Source organism: Sphaerodactylus townsendi, linkage group LG05 (assembly GCF_021028975.2).
Source record: "Sphaerodactylus townsendi isolate TG3544 linkage group LG05, MPM_Stown_v2.3, whole genome shotgun sequence".
In the NCBI taxonomy this organism is placed as follows: domain Eukaryota; kingdom Metazoa; phylum Chordata; class Lepidosauria; order Squamata; family Sphaerodactylidae; genus Sphaerodactylus; species Sphaerodactylus townsendi.
Genome location: NC_059429.1, coordinates 77,243,852 through 77,268,402, shown reverse-complemented (window position 1 = coordinate 77,268,402; position 24,551 = coordinate 77,243,852). Strand labels below are relative to the sequence as shown.

At 41.3% G+C, this 24,551-nt stretch overlaps 1 protein-coding gene across 1 annotated transcript in view; it reads left to right on the top strand.

Annotated features, from left to right (window-relative positions):
• Window positions 1-19,840, top strand: part of SLC6A17 (solute carrier family 6 member 17) — a 45,615-nt gene extending 25,775 nt beyond the window's left edge. Inside the window, exons 5-12 of the mRNA XM_048498135.1 lie at window positions 3,142-3,323; window positions 5,306-5,416; window positions 8,509-8,750; window positions 8,934-9,126; window positions 11,922-12,114; window positions 14,579-14,738; window positions 14,988-15,150; window positions 15,487-19,840. Coding sequence (XP_048354092.1) covers window positions 3,142-3,323; window positions 5,306-5,416; window positions 8,509-8,750; window positions 8,934-9,126; window positions 11,922-12,114; window positions 14,579-14,738; window positions 14,988-15,150; window positions 15,487-15,855 — 1,613 coding nt within the window. The 3' untranslated portion in view covers window positions 15,856-19,840. The remainder of the gene's footprint in view (window positions 1-3,141; window positions 3,324-5,305; window positions 5,417-8,508; window positions 8,751-8,933; window positions 9,127-11,921; window positions 12,115-14,578; window positions 14,739-14,987; window positions 15,151-15,486) is intronic.
• Window positions 19,841-24,551: the final 4,711 nt, after the last annotated feature.

The window sequence follows — 24,551 nt, the reverse complement described above, 5'->3', positions numbered from 1 at the left end:
AGCTGGTATGCCTTGTTCAACATAAAGAACCAAGGACAACTGTGAATAAATATGCCCCCACTTCTTTCTGGAACTTCTTTGTGGAGTAATGCTCCGCTGGGGTCCTAGTTGGGGTCCTAGTGCCTCCCTTTCTCCCTCCGTTCACTGCCTTGGCTTCCCTTCCTTCCCTTTGGTCCCTGTTCCAGGTCTCTTTTTTAAAATGGTGGAGTTGGCATCTCTCTCCAGTACCAGCAATACTCTGGGTCTTTGTAAGTGTTGGCATAAAAGCAGCACTGGCAATTGTACCCATATCAGCTGAAGAACTTGTATAGGGAAAGCACTACGGAGACATCTCTTTGTGCAAAAAATCAAACAAGACTCTAGACAAGTGGAAACCATTTTGGTTTTTGATACTATGGGAGAAGAGCAATAATTAAAATAGCGTTCTGCTTGAGGATTAATGTATTACCTATCCAACAGAACCTACCAGTAATACTATCAGATAAAATATTTCAGAAGTGGAAAATAATAATTAACAAATTCATATGGAATGGTAAAAGGAAAAGAGGCAAATATTTGCAAAATGATTAAAGCCACCTCTATGGAGGTTTTGCGTGCCAGACCTGCCTCCTCATCTGGCTGTGAAAAGCATGTGTCAGTTACCTGGACTAAAGCATGGATAAATTAAAATACTAATCTGCTTACATTAGGGGTTACAATTTGCCACAGAGGGCTGTGAGCCGCGTTCTTATTCCCCATAGAACACAATAAAAACTTTAATAACTTCAACACACATTTAATAAAGAAAGCACTAGCCAAGAATATGAAGTTTAAAATACAAAAATTGGTTCTGAGAGACTCCATATGGATTTAGAGTAGAATCCTTAAAATTGAAAGAATTCAGCAATACAGAGAAATGGGAAACTTACAGATTTGCTTCAAAAATAGAAGGCACAACAATTAACCTAAAAGAAGAGAAGAGATAATGAATTCAGGGAAAGAATGTCAATGGTTCCATTATATACAGATAAAAGAAACATATAGGAAAGATTCAGAAAAAGGTTTTCAGATAAAGAAAAAAATGAGTTTGAAAAAAGCAACATTAGAAGACAATAAAGAAAACAATTCAAAAAAAATATACAATATGTTGTTAGGTTATAAAAGCGGAACAAGAAAACATAAGCGATAATATGACAATCTGGGCCCAAGATATAGGAAGAAATATAACAACAGATGAATGGGAGAAAATGTGGTGGAATAATGCACAGTAACTGGTGGAGCCATGGACCTCTGAAAACTGCCAACCTTACCGGGAGCTCCCTTGGTATTTTGCAGCCAGTAAAATTACAAAATGAAAAGCATGAACAATGATAAATGTTGGAATGTAAAAAAAAAAAGCAGAACGTTTTACATATGTGAGGTAAGGAATGTAAAATAATAAAAAATTATTGGGAAGAGATAATTAATCTTATTGAAGAAATCCTAAAAACTAAACTACAAAAAAAAGCAGAAATTTTTCTCCTGGGTCTATATAATAACAACAAAATAATACAACGAAATAACAACTTGTTTATGTACCTAATCACCACGGCAAGAATGGAAATTGCAAAATATTGGGAAAAAGACCACTGCCCTCCAGCTCCAGTCCAGTCTGGGTTAGAAGACTTTTTACTCAAGTAATGGAGGCGATAAATTAGCATGTTAAAAGATAACCCAGAAAAAATTTAAGAGAACATGGAAACTATATGTGGATTATTTAGAGAAGCGTTAAAATAAGCGGAAAAAAAAATTGTTTATATAACTGAAGATATTGGCATAGAACTCTCTCTCTCTCTCTCTCTCTCTCTCTCTAAAGGAAAGCAAAGAAAATGATGAAGACAGACAACATACAAATGCAATAAGAAGATTGTCTCTCTCTCTCTCTCTCTCTCTCTCAGAGTTTAAGGTTAAGTCGATACAGCAACCTAATAACCGGGACTGTGAGGAGGAGGGATAAGAGTTTAACAGGGTACAAGGTATTAAAAAAAAAGAGATTTGTACGAAGGATGTACACAATGTTTAATGACAAGATGTTACTATTTATACAGTTAAAGACATACTTGCCTTAAGATATAGAATTAAGAACAGGAAAGGCAGAAGAAATTAATAGTATAAGATTACCATACTCCTCAGAAAAGTTATAACATTCAGAGCAATGAGAATACAGGAGTGAATGACTAAAACAAGATAAAAGGATGAAAAGAGTAAACAATAACTTTGCTCTTTCCCTCCCTCTCCTGAACCCCTGGTCCACCTTCAAGTATTCAAAAGGAGGAGGGAGAAGGGGAGATCTGCATTCCTCTTTGGAGAGAAGCAGCAGGAAGCTTAAATGTTGTAATTGAACCTTTAAGAAAGGAATATATATCGGTTGATTGTTTATCGGTGACAATGTTTATTAAATATAATGGTCTACACATGACCAATAGAGAAGGATGAAAGATATGTTTTACAGACAAAAACAGATAATGTTGGATTCCTAAATGTTGGAATGATCTATTATTTCATGTAAATTGTTTTAAAACTTAATAAAAATTATTTAAAAAAAAAAAGAAAAAAATGGCAGCTGGCCATTTCCTCCTCGCTGTGAGGAGACCATTGCCGTTCCTTTGTGCCTCACTCACCAGGCACTTGGTTAGCCTGCAGGTCAGCCAGGAAGGCTCCCAGGCTGTAAAGAATAATGGTTTTGATGAAATCAGTGCTTAAAAATAAATGATAATTCTCATATTCATTTGGAACTATTTTCTAGTGTGGTAGCATACTACTTTCATTTCCTCTACACAATGAAAGATTGCACTTGGATCTTTATGTTGATCAAGGTATAGAATATGGAACTCTATTATGACATTGTTGTTTTCCTAAAAGTGCAACAAAAACATTTAGTAGAATCTTAACACCTTCCAGTAGGCAGAGAGAGAGAGATTTTATAGCAGATGTAAACTACCTCATTTATTTAACTTTTTATTTCAGTCAGCAAGATCTTATATTTTTCCTCCTAAATGCATGTAGGCATCTTTCTAGAAGTGCCCAGTAATCCCTTAGAGAGCCTTTGCTCTCATTTTAAGTCATGTCTTCATGATTCCAAAACAAAGATCTGTAGTTCATGCAATCTCTTGTCATTTTCAGTTGTGGAACCAGAATGTGAAAAAAGTTCTGCCACTACTTATTTCTGGTACCGTGAAACTCTGGATATTTCCAACACTATTTCAGAGAGTAGTGGCCTGAACTGGAGAATGACCATATGTCTACTAATAGCTTGGAGCATTGTGGCCTTGGCAATGATCAAAGGCATCCAGTCCTCTGGGAAGGTAGGTAGTCACCAGAAGCAGGATAAAACTGTACATGCCTGTGATAGTTTATAATTGGTGCAATTCTCATGTAACTCTTAACTTGTAATCCTGGGTAGCTATTAACTATGGCTTCACATTCATCCACCTTGATAAGTTCTTAGTGGCCAATCATGATACCACAGTACTACCCAAAATGGGAGAAGTCTCTCCCTTTTAAAGTGGGGAATTAGCAGGAGCAGACTCTTGGCTTAGCTAGAGGTCAGGCAATGCAAGACCTTGATTGCCTAAGTATACGAGAGCCAGCTTTTGCAAAAAATTCACAGGAGAGTGAATAAAGTTTAACAATTGTATTTAGGGATAACGGGGTACACAAGCACACAATAAAATCAAAGCAGCAGAACACACAGTCCTAGAATATAAGCAATTGTGAGAAGATAAGTCTGGAATAGATTAGGAAATTGAGGGGGGGGGGTAAGGGTTATAGTCACCTGATCTTGGAGCAGAATGATCTGATGAACAGAACTGAGTGACCCACACTTAGTTCTGGAAGAATGCATTGTGGATCAATATCACAGATAGGTGTCCAGAGATATTGAACAATAGTTACTTAGAGAAGGGGCTTCTTGTAGGGAAAAATGGATCCTCAAAGTTATGTAGAATGATTCTTAGTTTCCAAAGACAAAGAGAGTTCCTGCCTTTCCTGGGAAAGACAAGAGACAGATATCAATGGTTGGGCTGTTGATCTAATGTTTTGAGACATCAGCCTGATGTTCCAGACTTGGAAATGTCTCCAAGAGGAAAGTTAGCTGATGAAATTACAGTTATAAAACAATGACAATGTAAATGAGGCAGTCATTAAAAGTATTAGTCAGAGAAAGAAACATTAGTTAGTACAACACTGGGCAGGTAAGCATGTTAGCACATCCATTGTCTTTGCTAGGAAATATGGTCCAGGGAACTCTCTCCAGGGTGAGGTCTTTGTTTCACTTAATCCTGTCAGGAAGGGTGTGAGAGAAGCATTATGCAGGCTGATTTGGAGGAAGTCAAATCCAGACATAATTCTTTCTCCTTAGGGTGCACTGAGCCAATACGAGGAATGGGCTCCCCATTTTGGCACTGCATTGCTAGGCACCCAAGGTTTGGTTGAAGTGGATACAGATGCCATTGTCCTCCAAACAGGGTCCCCTTGGTCCACCATAGATCAGTCTGGCAACAACAGCAAACAGGCTGGGAAAGAGGAAGAATGCAGATCTTTTGTTTCCAGTCACTGAATTTAGGAATGCCACTTATTCTTATCCCGTACTTCACAGCAGCCATCTGAAAGGTGAAGGGATGCCAGCCTCTAGTTGGGATCTGGCAATCCCCCAGAGAAAATAGATGCTTTGAGGGTGGACTGTGTAGTATTGTATCCCACTGAGGCCCCTATTTTCCCCAGGCTCCATTCCCAAATCTCTAGGAGTTTCCCAGCCTGGGTCTGGCAACTCTACCCACTTCCATCCCTTGCTGGAGACCAGGAAGGCATTGGCAACCCTAGGAGGGGAATTATGAGAGCCTGTAAGAAATTAGGCCCGGAGGTGTATGACTTCTATCAGTGATACATTATTGTTCCACCTCTTTGAGGGCTCTGTTCAGTGTAGATGGTTTGGGACAAATTCATAGTACTAGCTTAACAGACACTACATCTTCCCAGGAAAATCATTCAGTCTCCCAGTCAGTGAAAGAGTAAGCTATAGATCTGTAAAAGAAAAAAAATAGTCCCTCATGAAACAATAGTTCCCAGAATTCTTTGCAGAAAGGCATGACTGAGCAAGTGAAACGATAGATAAAAAATTATATTTCTAATATAAAGAGCTAGACTTCCACTGCAGCCTGTCTTGGCCCCTGCTGAGGCAACATGGGAGAAGGGTGCTTTTGGTGCCCTGGATAATGTTTACCTAGGAGGCATTCTTTTTATGTAGGTTGATGCTAATTTATGTCATGTGGGGTATTCTTCTTCTTAGGTGATGTATTTCAGTTCCCTCTTTCCTTATGTGGTACTCATTTGCTTCCTGGTGCGGGGTTTGCTCTTAAGGGGAGCAGTAGATGGAATCCTGCACATGTTCACTCCCAAGGTAAGCCCATCACACGTGCCATATGGTTTGAGACCTTTAGAGCAGTCAAAGCAGATTCTCTCCAAACCTTGTATTCTTTGGAACAGAGGACTGGGTAGAAAGTTCATTATTAGCACCACATTAGTTGTGAACATTGTATGCCCACATTACTTGTTATGTACCCCTTTGAAATACATGGAAACATTAATGGGAAAGGTCTGGGGGCACACTTTCAAAAATTTTGAAGGAAATAATGTGTGTATATTCTTCTCAGCCTCATGAGACAAATGTATTTTGTATTTGTGTATCCATATCCAAAGTGTACAGGTTGTGCTGTAAATAGGATGAACAACAGAGGGGAGGAGTCTGTTTTGCATTAATAACAGTTATTTACAGTTAATCACAAGGCTTTTTGCAAAATTGTTGCTGTTCTGGTTAGCAGCCTGACATTCTGACATTGTTCCAGGAGCTCTTGCTGGATATTTGGCCTCTTTCTGGTGTGTATAGCCCAGGTATTGGCAAGCAATAGGTAGTGCGGGTAATATGGGTAGGGTAGGAACCTAGATCTGGGGTGGGGCAGCATTCTGGGGGGTCTTCTTTAGGGCTTCAGGGTCCCATGCTAAGCTCAGTACGGTCTTGATCAGTACTTTGTCTCCTTCTCCTCTGTGGCTGCTCAAGGTGTTGGATCATGCCAGAATTTTTCTGCTGACCAGATTTCCTACAGATTCTCTAATGACTGGCCTTTATTTTCCAGGGTAGAACTAACTGAGCCTTAGAAACACAATTGACAGGTGTGTGTACTTGCCCACTTCAGACTGATAAACATACAAAACTTTAAATTTTTTCTGTTGCTGTAAATTTGCTAGTTCCTCCCATCTTTATCTATTTCCTTTCCAAATGTGCTCAGGTCATGTTTGTTTTCTGTACAACAGTTATTTAAAGAGACAGTAAACCAAAAGCATGCAAATAAATTAAATCATGCAAATGACCATGTTTTGCATGATTCAAATGCCAGATTTCAGATTTTGTGGCACAGAGTCCCAAGTATTTTGGCTATAGTACACTCACCATGCCATACATATATTAAGCAATAAATGCAGCTGAAGGAGGAGCACCAAATTAATGTGAAGGAGCATTCAATTCTATGAATGAAGAGATGAGTGAAAAACCAGCCTTAAACACATGCATATCAATGCATCAAACCAGAGGCGCATCTGCCTGGTGACATGGAGTACCCATTGTCCCTGGGCGCACGCCATCTGGTCATGTGGGGGGTGCAAAATCGGCCTCCCACGTAACCAGCGAGTCATGGAGGCTCAGTGCGGGCGTGCCCTCCCCTCTGCTCGTGCTGCCACTGCCACCAGCCGCGGAACTCAGGAACCACGCAAGGTGAGGCCCCCGCTCGTTTGCTTGCCCACTGGCCTCTTTGTTAGCCTATTTAGACGTCACCGGGGCTATGTGGGGGGTAGGGCTCCGTGACCCATGGGGGGGCAGGGGGGTGCCTGAAGGAGGTTTTGTCCCCAGGCACCATTTTCCCTTCATACGGCTCTGCATCAAACACATAACCCTCTATTTCAAAACATGTTGTGTGTGGCAGCTCACCATACTGTAGTACAAATAACCAAGTTTTATGCAGGGCCTATAATAGTCAGTGGAACTATATCCCCTTAAATGGAAGCGCTGAAACTAACCTGCTTTTCCCATTGCAGCAGAACAGCAGCAATATGTATCTATCAATTAATTAGCTAGCTAATTAATTCTTCAAATAATGATGTAGATGATTCATATTGTGAAGCTGATGGAAGACATTCATCCTGATTAATTTTGAATAAGACATATGAAAGCATGAACCACAATCCTACTTGCTTTTATTGTAAATCGGCTGTTTTGCAATTGCACATTTGTCATTAGAAACACTCAGAGTGACATTACCATTTATGAATGGCATTTCCATCCAATTTGTCAGGATGCTAGAAGATCAAAGGTTGACTGCCGCATGGGATCAGCATGCAGTTTGATAGGTCACTGAATGCACTTCTTGCCATGAAAGGGGGATATGATACTTCATATGTAACTCAGCCAGAATTAGACTGACTTAATATGCTAGTTCACAACAGGCAGTCAAAAGGTTGCTAACATTAAGTTTGACTGTCTTGGATATTCTTTAAATTTTGCAAGGCTGCAGACATTAGTCACAAGGTTTCTTGATTAATTAATGGGGGTTAATTCTAATTGGTGTCCTGAACTTGATGGCCCAGGCTAGTCTGATCTTGGAAGTTAAGCAGGATTAACTCCGGTTAGCACTTGTCCACAGTGGCTATGCAGAGGCAAGCAATGGCAAACCACCTCTCTTCTTCTCTTGTCTTGAAAACCCTGCTGGGTTCCCATATGTTGGCTATGGTTTGATGGCATTTTCAATCACCAATTCTAACTGGTAGGGAAAATCTGAATTGGTGAGTTTCTGATTTCTAAACTTCCCTTTGAACACTGCCTCTGTTTTCAAGCCCCTGCTCACCCAGCAACTTGACACTAAAACCCTACTTGCTTTTTAAAAGGTTTTTAAACTGCCAAATTCTATACATGATGAGCCAACAAATGATCAGAATATACATAGCCCTTGCCATGCAAGAAATAATTTGGGTGCCATCAAGAATTAGGCATGCTTAATAACATCAATAGGATTTAAATCAGTGGTTCTCAACCTGGGGGTCGAATGGCCCTTTCACAGGGGTCGCCTATGACTCTCTGCATCAGTGTTCTCCATCTGTAAAATGGATAAATATTAGGGTTGGGGATCACCACAACATGAGAAACTGTATTAAAGGGTTGCGGCATTAGGAAGATTGAGAACCACTGATTTAAATGAACAGTTAAGGGTTAGGTTTTGGGATGCATTGATTCCAGAGGGTTTTAAACATTCATAACATCCTTTGGATTATAACCACAAAATTATGAGGTGAAAGTGTGTGCTTTCTCTAGCACATGCAAAAACAGAGTGTGCATGCAAGCAAATATGTACTGTCCAGCTGTCAAGTAATATATATATAAGGGTCTCAGATGTGTACCGTGAGGCAGGATGCATCACTTGGATTCCTTTTCATGTCTCCTTACAGCTTGATAAGATGTTGGATCCTCTGGTGTGGCGAGAAGCAGCCACACAGGTCTTCTTTGCCCTAGGCCTGGGCTTTGGTGGAGTTATTGCATTCTCCAGTTACAATAAACAGGACAATAACTGTCACTTTGATGCAGCCCTTGTGTCCTTAATCAACTTCTTCACCTCAGTCTTGGCCACCTTGGTAGTCTTTGCTGTGCTGGGCTTCAAAGCCAATGTCATGAATGAGAAGTGTGTGATTGAGTAAGTATCAGTTTCCTGTCTGCCTTTGTAGAAGGTGCTATGGGTCTCCTCCTATATAAAATGCTGGAAGTTCACCTTCCTTATTTTGTGGGTAGAAGATGTTCTTCAAGTTGTGCTCAGAAGAAGGGGAACAGCAGTGGCTGGGAAATGACTGCGTACTGACTTTTAGTTTCTCCTCCTTAGGAATGCTGAGAAGATCTTGGGTTATCTGAACCACAAAATCCTGAGCCATGACCTTATTCCACCCCACGTGAACTTTTCTCATCTCACAGCCAAAGACTACAATGAGATGTACCATGTGATCAAGACGGTAAAAGAGGATCATTTCCAAGATCTGGGCCTGGATCCTTGTCTACTAGAAGACGAGCTGAACAAAGTATGTTTACAGCTAGGCTTCCTTTTCACAGTTTGTCAAAACCCAAAACAGCCACCTTAGTCTAAGTAGAGCCAGTCTCTATGTTCAGAAAAAGCATATGGTACAGTCCTTCTGAAAAAATACCATGTCGATATGATGTTGGGGGTTCAAATGACAGAGTTTTAGAAAGGCTCCCTTGCATTTAGAAAACTAGCACATCAGGGAGAAAGTCAGGTAAAGGTTTTCTGGAGGCTGTTTAAGTAAAGATCAGCTTTACTGCAGCTGTTGCCTTGTGGTGGCAAGACAGCTTACTAAAACAAATGCAACAGTGTTCACATAAACAATAAAGAATGGTACAAAAATGCATGAAGGAGTAATTGAAGACTAGAAAAACTACTCCAGGAAGAAAAATTTAGCTGCAGCATTCACTTTACTGGTTTTCTGTATTCGCAGAACAGTTTAATCCTCAGTCCTTAGGAATCCAAAGAGTGAGCTTATTCACCACGATGAGAAATATCAGATAATACTGCCCAGGAAGACAGACTCAGAATTCCATTCAGAGGTGGTGGGAAAGTGAATCCGCTGGTGGAAACAGCACATGGCTGTGCTGGTGGATCTGCTCTCCCTGGGGCACTTGCCCCAACAGAAGGGCGAAGCTGCTGGCATGTGGCCACTCCCCCCTCCTCAGCGCTGGGATGCAGTGCCGGACATGGCATCAGCCTCCCAGCACCTTTGCTGGTGGTGGTGGTGGTGTAGTGGGGTTGGGCAAGGGTATGGCTGGGGAGGAGCTGACTTCAGTTGGCTCCCTCCTGGCCATTTGTGGTATTATGCTGCCAGCCAGGACTTAAGGCACCTAAAAAGGTGCCATAAGTCTATTAAGACCAGTGGGGGCCTCTTGGCAGCTGGGAGGCATTTTACTTTTCAAGCCTTCCCTTGCCACCAGGAAGCCTCTTTGGGAGAGGCAGCTGGTTGTACCCACAGTACCACATCCAGACCCCTGGCTCTTGGATAGGCCTGCCCATCTTTTAATCCCAAACTTGTAGTTAAGGTTATTTCAACAGAGATTCTGTAACCTTTACAGTGCAGTCCATGGGGGAGTGGGGGGCTGAAAGAATTATGGATGTGATATGAGGGGGGTGCTGATGTGGGTGCCCTATTTCCAGGGGTGGCAAATATGCCAGTGGCAAGACACTGCACAACAATGCTGCACGGCTCTGAACACAGAACTTCATTATTTTTTTTACAAAAAATTATTTCCTGCCTTTCTGCCCTCACAAAGTCCACTAACATTGCTTTACTTGTGCTAGATCTTGTGCAGCACTTAAAGCTTTACTCCCTCTGTCTTATGGTGTTCAGCAACAAGCTTGCACAATATTTTGTGCAAGCAAAGAAATGATTCGGGAGAAATGTTTTACTTGTTTCAAGGGGCCAGCATGAGGCTTGTTATTCTGCTTGCATAAGGATCCTGGTTCCCTAGATACACCTAATGGACAGGCCTGCTTGATCTTACTTACTGTATGAAAGTACAAAGATAAATTACTTTACTGCTGTACTGTAGCACCATCATCAGTCTACTTTGGTAGTTGTTCAGACAGCCTTTCATGGATCCTTTCTGCAAAAATCTCCTAAGATGTTTGTAAAACATTTATAAAGTATTTTCAGTCCCCCCTTTTGTTCACACCTACCCCCTGAAAATGATTCTTGGCTGCATTACGTGATTTTCACCCCTGCCCTTTTTTAGTTCTGTGTTGAATTGACGCCTCAATGCTTCAAAGTCTCATTCTGCATTCTATACTCATTGTACACTCAATGCTTTGAAGACTGCCCCCCCCCCCGCCATAAAAGAACAAACAGAGAAATGCTGTAAATAAACAGGTGAGGGGGAACTGAGTGAGCTCAGGAAATGGCACCGAGGAGGAAGTTCAGGGAAGTGGAGAAGCGTGGGAAACATAATCAATAGATAGCACAGCATCTGAAGACGTTTTGAAAACCATTCAGCCAGAGAATCATTTTAAAAGGGAATTAATTTACAATGGTTTGAGGCTGGAAATAAAACATTTTGGGGTAAAAACAATGTGGAACTCCATGGAGGAAACATGTTTTTTCCTGCCTCAAAACATTTTAAATGAATTCTGTGGGAAAGCCCATGATTGTAGCAATATCAGGGCAGTTTATCACAAAAGATGTTTCTGCCTGCCACTGAATCGAGTGGTAGTTGATCTTCTTTATCTTGCTAGCATATTTCAAACTCTCTGCACAGTAAAACAACTACTGGGTAAATATGACACAGGCCTTTGAGTGTAGTAGAGAAGAAACTTCCAGGGTCACCTGACTGGGCAGTAATTTCTGCTAGTAGTGGTATGTATTAAAAAGTGTCTGCAGTTCCCATAATCACTGAAGGACCTGAGTACGTGAAAAGTGGAAAAACTCAAAAAGATTTGTGCAACAAATGTGCCAAGGTGGTATAATGGTGGTGAGTCTGAGCCATAAATACAAATGTCAGTTAAGATATGGTGTACATGTTCTGGAAAGCTGTCGCTAACCACAGGTTATCAGAGTATGCATGTTTCAGGACAGTTGCTTGTGCAGTAATTCCATGGGATGATTTATTTTTTCCAGTACTTATCTATATAAGAATTTTGAAGCTCCTGTAATTAGTTGTTCATCTCTGACAGTCAGTGAGTAGGCTTACAGATGTAACTTTAGTTGCATCTGTAATATTATATGTAACAATAACAATTGCATGCATGCACTTCTGCTTTTAAAATAGTCCGTTCCGCAAAGAGTAATCACAATCTTCTTTTGGCTGTGTTCAGTCAGTTCAGGGAACTGGCCTTGCATTCATAGCTTTCACAGAAGCAATGACCCACTTTCCAGCTTCTCCTTTCTGGTCAGTGATGTTCTTTCTGATGTTGATAAACCTGGGCTTGGGGAGCATGATTGGGACCATGGCTGGCATCACCACCCCCATCATTGACACTTTCAAAGTGCGCAAGGAAGTATTAACAGGTAAAGTTTCTCTTGGTAAATTTTTGATACATCAAATCTTTTATGTGCACTGCAGAGATCATGACCATCACTAGCAACGTTTGGTGCGTCCATATAATGTTTTGAGTGGTATCATGTTATTCAAAAAAAGACATTGTCTGAAATGGTGAATAACTGCTCAGTTCTTGAGCTAAAATACATTGCATTATCAAATTAAATATCAGAGGGATTTGGCATTCAAGGGAAGAATTTGTTCCCTGTTCTATTGGTCCTTTGGCAAAAGGAAGAGTGATAGGACTCTCCTTCTGGTCCTATCAGAGTTTGCAGTCTCATTAATTGTGATAATGAGGGAGTAGTTGGAGGGATGACATTTCTGGAAGAAATCACAAACCCAAAATATAGTGACTGTCAGAGGTGGGATGCAGCCTATTTGCACCTATTCGGTAGAACCAGTTACTAAATTTTTTTCAGTTCGGAGAACCGGTTATTAATTATTAACTCCACTAGGGACAAGGGGGTAATCTCTGTCCCTGGGTACAACAAATCTCGTCAAGTGAGGAATGCAAAATCACCACCCAGGGCCCCCTGCGGCCCCCCTGCCCCCCCATGGCACTCCTGACGCGTGTATGAACTGTATGAAATAATAGAATATATAGTAATTCTATTTTTTTGTTCATTGGTATAAAGGTTGGGAAAGTATTATAGGTAAAGATTTTTCATTTTCTTTTTTCCCCTTGAAATTTATATTGGAAAGAGAGGAGTTTAAACTACTCTTTTAGATTAAGGATTTTGGACCTCCCCCTCTATTAGTTTTCTTTCAAGTGGAATAGATAAAGTAGTTATAGGAATCTGAAGGGGAAGTAGAAAGTAGGGAGGGAGGGAAATACTGGAAGGAGGGAGGCAATATAGGATGTTTTAGTTGGGAGGGGTTTTGAGAGAGATGGACAATTAGATATGTTTGTAATATGTTGACAATTGTAAACAGTTTTTGGTTTCTCTCCTTACTTATGTTATTATTTAAAATCAATCAATATAATTATATAAAAAAGAAATAATACACTACCTTTCGGTATATTGCTTTTTTAATACTTTAAACAGTCATTATTTGAATCTAGAGGCGGAGAGCGAAGGGAGCTACACACAAAGGGGCGCCCTGCAGCAGCACCCTGTGTCCCTTGCCACAGCCCGCCCAGGAATGCCCCACTTACCTAGGAGATGCTTGGCGCCCCGTCGTGCCCCACCCAGCCCCATTGGCGCTATGCCACTGTTTGAATCCCACCACCATTGGAACCTGTTACTAAAATTTTTGAATCCCAACACTGGTGAATGTATATATAAATGGACCTAGATTGAATTTGGTACTCTCATCGTTAAAAGAGCTTGGCTTCACAATAACTCACTCTTAATGTGAAAAGGGGTTTGGGGGTAAGTTGGCAGATTGGCACAGAATATAGGGAGCCAACACCAACAGCTGAGGTAACCAAGGTCCAACTTTATTGATTTTACAGCAAGATAAGCATTAGCAGTATCCAAAGACAAAAATTCACTTCCGCTTAATTACAGTGTGGGCAATTGATTGGATGCAGAAAATTCAGAGTTTCTCTGTACATCTTTTTTTTTCTGGGTGAAACCACTCTGGCTCCAATCTCTGATCTTTCAAGTCGTCCACTGCCAGACATTTAGTAGTGCCATGAGGTCTTTGGGTTATGGATAATAGCACCCCATACCGGCATTATCACCTGGAGAAGGTGCTTCCTCTGAGCCATTGAGATCCACACAATCTGGTTCTGAATGGGGTCTAGTGGAGTTAGGAATCCCAAAGCTCCCGTATCTTCCTCCAGGATTTTCTTTCACTCTTCCTGTTCATCCTTCAGTCTGTCCTGCATCTGAGACCAGCCCAGGAGGTGACAACAGTGATCACTTAAGATGCCCACAATCACTACTTAAATGGCATAGGACCCTACGGCCCTGAAGCCTGTTTGTTAGTCTGTTTAGAGCAGTGGTTCTCAACCTTCCTAATGCCTTTAATACAGTTCCTCATGTTGTGACAACCCCTAACCCTAACATTTATCCATTTTACAGATGGAGAACACTGATGCAGAGAGTCTTAGGCGACCCCTGTGAAAGGATTGTTTGACCCCCAAAGGGGTTGCGACCCACAGGTTGAGAACCGCTGGTTTAGAGTGTTTCATGGCAGATATTTTCACTTAAAATAACACTGATGAATAATTATACTGACACTTCTTTTTGTATGTCAGACGGGTTCTAATGTGTCTCTGATTCTTATCCTTAGTCATTACAATCAGTTCACATGTGAGGGTTGTGTCAGAGGTTCCTTAGACATGTTACCTCTGTATTGTGGAATATACTGCAGAATATCTCCCTCCTACTAAGATAAAGACTTTCCACATAGCAGAATGAGATCCTTAGCTCCAACTCTGTGTTACATACTCATGCACTAATCGTGACCCTCTGCTCTTTGCAGTTGGCTGCTGCATCTTTGCCTTCTTTGTTGGGCTGATCTTTGTGCAACGTTCTGGGAACTACTTTGTCACAATGTTTGATGATTACTCGGCTACGTTACCACTCACTTTGGTGGTTATCCTGGAGAACATTGCTGTGGCTTGGATTTACGGTACCAAGAGGTTAGAGTCATTTTTTCAAAGGGTAGCTTAGGGGGTAATATTCTTTCTTTCTTTAATGGCTTGACTCAATGACTAAACTTTCATCTTTTAACACTGCCTCTACAAGCACTAAATATGTGAAAGGATTTATTGCTTTTGCTTGTTTGATTACCACCTCTACCACAGCTCGAAAGAAAATCCATCCAGAGTGGAGCAAGGAACAAGGACTTTGTGTTTCATGAGTTAGTTTTGCTTCATTTTTCTTTGTAGGTTCATGCAAGAACTAACAGAAATGCTGGGTTTCCGGCCTTATCGGTTTTATTTCTACACATGGAAGTATATCTCCCCCATCTGCATGGCTGGCCTAATGGCAGCCAGCATCATTCAATTAGGACTCCATCCACCAGGTTATAGTGCCTGGATCAGAGAAGAGGTAAGTTGGTGAATAAGGACATGTTTCAATGATCACAAGAAAACTTCCAGCCTCCTACAAGAGCACAATGTCCTCATATATTATTATTCTTGAAAGTTTAATACTATGCCCAGCATTTCAGTATGAGTGTGCAAAAGAAAGAAGGGAGGAGGGTGGTATCTGGCAGAAGTTCTTGCAATTTATTACGGTGATCTGTATGGGTCATGCTGGTCCATCCCTAGATGGAGTGTCAGTAACCAGAGTTTGCTTGCCTTGATGTCAGAAGAATACTGACTTTTATCTTTATAGTCATATTTGCAGTGAGATTGACAAATACTGATTACATTTTTCTTCCAGGCTGCTGAGAAGTTTCTCTATTATCCACCATGGGCTACAGCCATCCTTGTCTCATTGATCATCCTGGCCACCCTTCCTCTTCCAGTCATCTTCATCTTACGCCAATTCCATCTGATATCCGATGGCTCCAATGCTCTGTCAGTAACATATAAGAAGGGACGAATGATGAAGGATATCTCCAACTTAGATGACAATGATGAGACACGTTTCATCTTGAGCAAAGCACCCAGTGAGGCTCCGTCTCCAATGCCTACACATCGTTCCTACTTGGGCCCAGGAAGTACATCCCCTCTGGAGATGAGCACTGTTGCCAATGGACGCTATAGCAGTGATTATCTTATGGCTACAACTCCTGAATCTGAACTGTAATAATCAACAAACATCCCGCCCCCCTGCTTCCAGAGCAAAGGAGAAGAGGTCTTAGAGGAGGAACCAGTGCTTTAGATATCTTTTCCAGAATTTACAGGAGTCACGGCCAGATGATGATAGCAAAGTTTAACTGGGAATAGGCCCTCCTCCTGGCAAGTTCCAGGCAAAATAGTGGAATCCTCCTCAATGAATACTACTACTGCTGCTGCTGCTATTACTGCTATTACTACTACTAATAATAATAATAATAACATTGCAATAAATTTTATGAGCATAAGGAAAAATTCACCAACCAGTACTGAAAAACACAAATCACTCATGCTCATGCAACCAGAGACTAGCCAAGGGAACAAAATCAGGCAACAGCTAAAAGAAAAGGATTCAGATTTCCTGGAGCCCTCTCCTTGCCCATCCCTTTTCTCTAGTTGGGAGAAGAGATTGCCTCAGCACACTGATCTATGTAACACCACTATTCATAGCACAACCAGGCTTAATTTGTTGATATGGATTCTACCAGCCCACCCGTGGTTCTGCAAATTGGTAATACTCTAGCTCCATGGTAAACACATTGTACAAGTCTGGGCCAAGATATATTTTATGTCGACAATGCAGTACAATGCTTGGCAATGGCATCGTGTGAAATCAGCCACATCATTGCTTCTGTTGGATCAAAAACTGTAAGCACTGAGGAGATCTTGTTTCAGTGAAGTTTGCATTGGTGTGATCACGAATGTTGCTCACAGTGTTCCCCTACCAAAAGCTGGTTCATGTAGTGATGCAAATGCTAATATGTGCACATGTGCCATGTGTGTAGGTTAGAATCAAAACTCTATAGATCTCATTTTTCTAGAATTCATGATGTCACTCCTGAGATTATCTGCATAATTCCAACAAGGCTTTGACATTATATATTTTCATAATGAAAACTCTTCTAGTAGTAGCTATTCTCTAGAGATTGTGGAGGGCATGCTCTCACATTATCAGGTTTTGAGATATTAAAAGCACATTAGAAAGTACTAAATCACAGACTGCACATTTTCTTTAAAGCAAGCACTAGTGCTTTGGAGTATCACATTTTCTGCACGAAGTGGGAAGAAAATGTAATACTTCCTCCAGATAGTGACTTATTTACCACATGGAATGTTGTTATGCACATGGCATAGTCATGTGTTGGCCAAAGTTTTTGACATTATTAATGGCTAGTGACACAGCTCTGGCTTACTGCTCAGTCACATTCAGTTGCAGACTCGGACAAGCTGTGCCATTATTATAAGCTATGTTTTAAAGTTTTATATCATCATCATCATCATCATCTTAGTTGCTTAGAGATTGTGCACATCTGCTTGGCAAATCATATGTGGGAGTACACACATAGTGAGCATCTTTAAAAAGTTACCCAGGTATGCCACATAATTTTCCAATCTTTCTTAAGTTTATATATATATGGAGACACACACACGCCCACCCCCTCTTTCATGGAACATGCAGCTAGAGATTTTGTTGTTGTTGTTGAATTGTCACCTTGTGAGATCATACAGTAGTTAATGTGTGAAAAGAACATCTGAGGGAAAGAGCTGTGATGTAGTAGCAACGGACATGTTAAGCATGCCGAAGGTCCCAGGTGCAATCAGAAGCATCTCCAGTGAAAGGAACTCTAGCAGCAGGGCTGTAAAAATGCTTCGCTTTGGAGAGGCCCTGCTAGTTGGTGTGCACAATAGCAGATGAAATAAGCCAGTGGGCATCAGGAAGCTGCCCTCTATGCTTTGAATGTTCAGGCAGAGCTGGAAGTATTAAAGTGTCTATGAATGGATGTTATAAAAAATGGGCATGGCTAAATTTCCTTCGTTTCCCTAGCTCTACTAGAGGAGTCTTATAGGAATGAACACAGGAAACCGAAGCTCTGTGCATTTTCATGTCCATGGGATCAGGTTCTCATGAACAAATCTTCGTAGGCTTAAGCTGGGGAAATTCCTGGCTCAAGAAGTGCATGCCTGTAACAAACAGCTGCGAGTAGTGGGCCATTTTAGGGCTGGTGCATACAAACAGGCAATCCTGTAGAGACCACTTTATGTGGTTTTCCATGGAAGCAGACCGCAGCTACTCCCTGCGGTACAGATAGAGTTATTTTCTCCACTCCAGAAAATAAAAAGGCGTGCTGTGGCACAGAGAAAAAAACCATTCTGCACTTTGAATCTCTGCACACAAACAGCTTGTTGAGACTCAGATGAGAGAGCTATTTAAAACCTCCACATGGCAGCTATTTCGTATTCACCTGACAAAAGCACCAAGTACTTATGTGCTGAATCTCCTAGTGTCCTTTCCATTAAGAATTCTCTGCAGAATCTAAGCACCCAGAAGCTACCTAAGCATTTTCTGGGAGGAAAAAAAATCCAGTTAGTAAGCCATTCTAGAAAAAAAAAAAAGTAAAATCCTAATTGCAGATGGAAAACTCCATATACTAACATGTGCCTTGGTCTGGCTTTGCAAGATTGTCTTCAGGCTCTTACCTTCAGAGTCCCCTTCCCATATATGTTAAGGAGCCTATTAGCCCCAAGCAAAGTAACATAGGCCTGTTCCGCATGAGTCTTTTACAACATTCCCGCCAAATGCTACATTTTATTGTTAGAATTCCACATGCTTTTTGACCCACTTGGTTCCAGCAAAGTTTCCACCTAACTTTTCCTCCATTGTTTTCATAAACACTTTTACTGTGACGGTTTTCCCAGAAATTGTTTCCAAGCCAGCTTCCCTTGAGCCTCCAACCATATTGAATCGGTGTTTATTTCTCAACCTCTCCAAACATGGGGCCTTTATCCACACTCACATGTAGTTGCCCAACTTTCCCTTGTTCAGCGATTTCCCCCACCCCCTCCCCCCATTTCCTTTTTTATTTTTCTGAAGATAGACTAGCAATAGAGTGCTTCAATGAATGCACAGGTCAATGCTACGCTAACTGTCCTTTTGCCGCAATCAAAAACTAGGATTGTGGAGAACACTTTGTCTTTCCCATGCATGCTGGAGTCCCATGAGTGCTTGAGTCCATGTCTGGACAGAAAGTGCTTGCATACATGGTACAGGTTGTTAATTCATCCCTTTTTGTATTTTAATCACCCTTTGATCCTTCTGCAAAATGCAAAATGTATTACAAAGCAGCAAACTGCAAAAGCAGAAGTTCTGCATGGAAGAAAATAAAATATGGCATATCCTCTCACATGAAGCAGAATATCCAGCAGAATTTCCTTTCCTCTGCTTTCTTCCCTTTCCCCCTTCTTTTCTTCATTTCATTCACCTTAGTTCAGTGAGAGTTTAATTTTATGGTGCCTTCATAATACATTGTTGCTAATAAAAATCTGGTACTTCCAACGTTGTAAGCTACCCTGTTAAGGGGAAGGATGGCCTAGAAATCAAATTATAAATAAAGTAAATATACAGTCAGATTTGGTATTCTGTTGCTGTGAACCAAAGAAGTCCACTGGAATCAAAGAAGTCAAAGGGCTTCTACCAGCTGGAGATTTGGTTTCACAGATGTTTAGCAAGTGATATCAGCAGGTAATGTTGTTTTGCTATGTCTGTCTCAAAGGCAGAGCCACACATTATGCATACAGTGGTAGCCTCTTGGACACCATCTAGAGTTGCCAGGTGGAACCTGGAGATCTCCCACAATTACAACTGATCTTCAGACTACAGGGATCAATTTCCCTGGAGAACTCTATGGCAGGGTGGACTCTATGGTATTATACCTTCCTGAAGCCCCTCCCATTATCCTCCCCAGTTCCCCACCAAATCTCTAGGAATTTCCCAGTACAGAGCTGGCAGTCTTATGAATACAGTTGTGTGAAGGAAATGGACAGGAGGATATATACTCTCACACTCACAGTCCCTAAAACAGAAAAGGAATATTGTTGAAGGCTTTCACGGCTGAATTCAACTGCTTCTGGTGGGTTTTCCGGGCTGTGTGGCCGTGGCCGTGTAACAGACTTCCCTCTGTGATACACCGCTGAAGATGCCAGCCACAGATGCAGGTGAAACATTAGGAACAAGATCCACCAGACCATGGCCACACAGCCCGGAAAACCCACCAGAACCAAAAGGAATATTGTTTTCTGGCAGTCTTTGTGCCTAATGATCACTTTACACCCTGATTTGGAGATTATGGTGGAGAAAACCATGTTGTGTCCAACCTAATTCTAAAAATACATTTTATTATGAAAGTAAAACTTGTAGATTTAAATGAAACTTATTTTCACTTCTTGGAACTACAGAATTCTGCATGCTTTAGCATGCTTTTAATTTTCATTTTTTCATTATTTTTTTTGCCATCAAGTTAGAGTCAATTTTCAAGGATGTTCAAGGAAGAGAAATTCAGAGGTCATCTGCCATTGCCTGTCTTTGCATAGCAACCTTGGACTTCCTTGGTGGTCTCCCATTCAAATACTGACCAGGACAAATCCTGCTTAGCTTTTGAGATCTGACAAGACTGGGCTATTCTGGGCTACCCAGGTCATGGCACTTTGCATTTAGGGAAAATTTATTACTAAATCTATTCCTCTGTCTCTCTTTCCATGCTCTTTTCTCCTCTTCCTCTTTCAACTAGTGTTTTAGGATGCAGTCTGTCAGGGATTAACAGCCTTCTTGATGTTTATGTATATTTTTGCTAGCCATGCTTCTCAGCCAGTGCACACTGGCAAATTCCAGTGAGTTCAGTGAGACGTACTGGAGCCAGTGTCAATCAGTGCACTTCAATTGCCGTCAGTGGAATCTACGGATGTTGCCCACTATCTAATGGGGCTGGCCAGTGGCTCTGGTCCATTCCGCACAGCACAAAAAAAGACATCTGTGGGACGTCTTTAAAAGAGGCAACTGCCTCTTTTCACTCAGCATACCCAAAATAAGATGTCTGGGGGACAACTTAAAAAGAGGCAGCTTCTGATGTGCTTTCCAGACAGCAAAGTCATCCAAGGGAAAAGAGGCTGTTCACTGTCCAACCATTTTGCTCTCTGGTCAGTTTCAACCTCAGCTTGCGCCTGACATTTTGTGTGCCACTGAAAGGTTTCTCCCAGCCACCATTTGCTGAAAGTTGCCCCAGGATGTTTGCTCTGCAGGCCCAATCCTGGATGCCTTTTCAGCCCAAAAAGTACACAGTTGTGCTCAGCTGGTCCTGCTGATTCTGGCAATATATAGTTTTCTTTTTAAAAAATTTCAGTGAGCTGTCTTTGAAGCTACACTAGCTACAAACATGAGAATCTTAGCCACCCAGAAGACTCATCTACCTCCCATTGAGAAGTATTGGGTTGACCTGCCCTCTGTCAGCAAAATTTGTTTTTTTCTGACTGCACAGATAAACTGTCAGTCCATGGAGGGCAGGTCAACCCAGTGCTTCTCAGTGGATTGCAGACCCATCTTCCAAGTGGCTAAGATTCTTGTATTTGTGTCTGCATAGCTATGAAGATAGCTCCTTGAAAATATATTTTTTCTTAAAAAGGAAAACTATATATTGCTGGAATCAGCAGGACCAGCTGAGCACAACTATGTACCTTTGGGGCTGAAAAGGCACCCAGAATCGGAACCTTCAGAACAAACATCCTGGGACAACCTTCAGCAAATGGCAGCAGGGAGAATCCCTTCAGTTGCACACAAAATGGCATGCGCAACCTGAGGGTGAAAGTGACCAGAGAGCAAAATGGCCAGGAGGAAAAATTAAGACACCCCCTGAGCTCTGAATTCTGCACAGCCAGGCAGGAGGAGTCTGTAAGGCAGCTTAGGAGGGAGAGGTCCACTTTGAAGCATTCTCCTAAAAAGATGCCTTGAGCTAGGACATCTTTGGAGGAAAACTGTGCGAAGTGCCTTCCCAGGATGCCTTTTTTTTTAGCATCCCCGGGACATCTTATTTAGGCTGTGCGGAAAGGACCTCTGTGCTGGGCCCATTGTGTTTCCCCCATCTCCTGAGGTGGCAATATCATGGCAGTGGCAATGAGGAAACAAAGAAGCACTATCTGATATGTAATTGTACATATATATAGAAATAATCTATAGATTCTATTTCTATTGTATATTTTATTCTGTAAATGTTGGTGTAAATGCTGTTAAATGACAAACATATTCCAAAAGTGATCTGTGAAACTATTTTCATTCTCAGTGCTGTACAGATCTATTTTATTGTATATTTGATATATTTATATTTTTTTTTAGTGTATGATTGGTGACCAAACCCTGCTGAGCTGCCCACGTGGGGTGGGTGGGGGGAGCACAGAGGTGGCACTGCCTTTATTCTTTCTGTGGAAGTGTAACAGTATTACATTGTGGTGTTTACTAGGCATTAGGCTGGGGAAGTGGTGGGATTAAATGTTAGATGCCTTTAGCAGTTGCTCCATTGAGTCTCTGTGTATGTGTGTGTTAGGGATTGTAATTGCTGTTGTATTTATATTTGTTATATTAGGGTTAGCTTTTCCTATAATCCAATCACTTTCAAAGCCATTCTGTAGTTTCTGTTGTTGTGGATGTTTCCTGTCCAGTGAGCGTGGCTTCTGGGTGTTCCCAAATACATGGGCTGTTCAGGCAGAGGTGAAACTGAGTGGCACAGTTTGATGATTGGGCTATACCTCATTGCTACAAGGCTGAGCCCAAAAATATGATCATATGTACATTCCATGCAGAAATGGATGGAATGTATGGGGAGCTTCTGAAGTCAACATTTTCACCTTTTAATATAGGGAAAAAGTCATCTCACCATTAATTAGTTATAAGCACTGGCTCAGAAGTGTCCACACTGCAGAAACAAAAGCCATTGAATGACAACAGACTAAGTAAGAGTTTTTTCAGTATCCCACCTCTCCCTCCACTCTTGTGATATCTGCCTATGTAGGGTCAGCTAATTTCTTTTAGCACACACTACAACTTCTTGAAGCACAACAGCCCAGAAGGAAAAAGCAACACTCCAACAATCCTCCTATTAGTGTAGCTTACCTAGAATATATACTAAGCACCTGGGAGCAAGCCCAGCATACAGAATACTTGGCCAGGGCTACTTTTATTTGTTTTCTATCTTCTGGCCCTTTAGACACAATCAGGTTTTTGCCTGAGAGTCAAATAATATCTAAGACGCTGAAATGGTTGCCTTGAGCCAATCCCAGCCTTGATAAGCACATTTATACACTCTTAATTCCACTTGGCAAGGAAGCGGCTTTCGATAACAGCACACAGGAGATTTATGCCCAATCCAGAAAATATAATCCACATGTGACAGTCAGTAGATTTCTGGGGTGAATGGATTTTCTCTGGATCAAATACTATAGGTATACATTGGATGTACATTCAGATGTTCACTCAGATGTTGATGGCATCTATCCAAACTGCATTGCTTTCAACTGATGTGCATCCAGGTCTGCATCCCTGTCTACACTGTAGCACAACTAGTCACATGTGAGTGTAACTGGATTGAGCCAATAGGCTCCATGAACAAGCACATTGGAGTTTGATTTTATCATCAGGATGGTATCAAACCAAGTCCTTCATATTTAAACCACTGCACATTTTCTGGGTTATCTACAGATTTGGACAGCTACACTGTTAGTGCTGTCACAGGATCTGTGGTTTCAAATGAAATCAGCAAGCTTTGATATCTGATCCATAGTTGGTATGCATCAGAACCTAGTCTACCACTGTTTCTAGCTTGTTTTTCACTCTATGAATTGAGCAAACGTTTTCTTCACCGTGACATTTACTTAAATGTGTTTCCAAATCAACAGGTTCTAACATTTGTTTAAAATATGAGTGATGAATGAGGATTTGGTCACCAATATCCAGGGTTCATCACATGTTAAAAGTAAAAAGGGTTGACTGAGGATGGGATAAGTTTCAGCATGATAACCTGATTCTAGGCAGGCAAGTGCACCTAAGTTCCTTGGTGTCAGTGGGCTTAGGAACTACTAGCTCCGCATCTTCTGTCAGATGCCCAGTCCATCACAGAATGGCCTTCAGTTAGCTATCTGTACACTACAAAATGGTGGTCTCTGAGCTTTATCCAGAGCTAGAGCAGAATGATCAACATTTATAGAGCTAAAACTGTAGCTGGAATTCCCAGGGTCTGAGGAGGGCTCCATTCGTTATCTTCTCAAGAATGCTAATCTGGAGCTGTTTTATATTTGCTTTTACCAGCTAACAGTTTATACTCTGTCCTCAAATTATTTAATGTTCTGGTAAATCCCACCCCCCATATACACACAGTTGTTTCACATTGCTGCCGCTAAAGCAGAATTTGTAGGCTGCTTGTAATTTAACATTCTGCAGCTTGCAAAAAATAACTGGCAAGGTGATGCAACATTTTTTCACCCTGTCAATAGTACATTTTGATGCAACCTTATTTTATAAACTCAAGTGCTATTGATAGTATACTGGGAGGCATCTGCAAAACAGGACCTCTGAATATTTCCTACTTTACTTTCAGTTAATCCCCTCCAAATGGTTGCTTAGCTCCTACTGTACAGTTTCTTAATATCAATACTAACTTTAGCCCAATTCAGTGGGGATGTTTGTGTACTGTGCCTAGTGGGTCTATGGGAAGAGGAGCAAAGATCTTTCCCAAAAGAAGAGCTCAAATGTGATATATTCCTCTGGGAATATAAAACAGTATAGAAATACACACCTCAGCTGAATAATAGAGATCACGAGACTACATTTCCCACAATCTACTGCTGAAT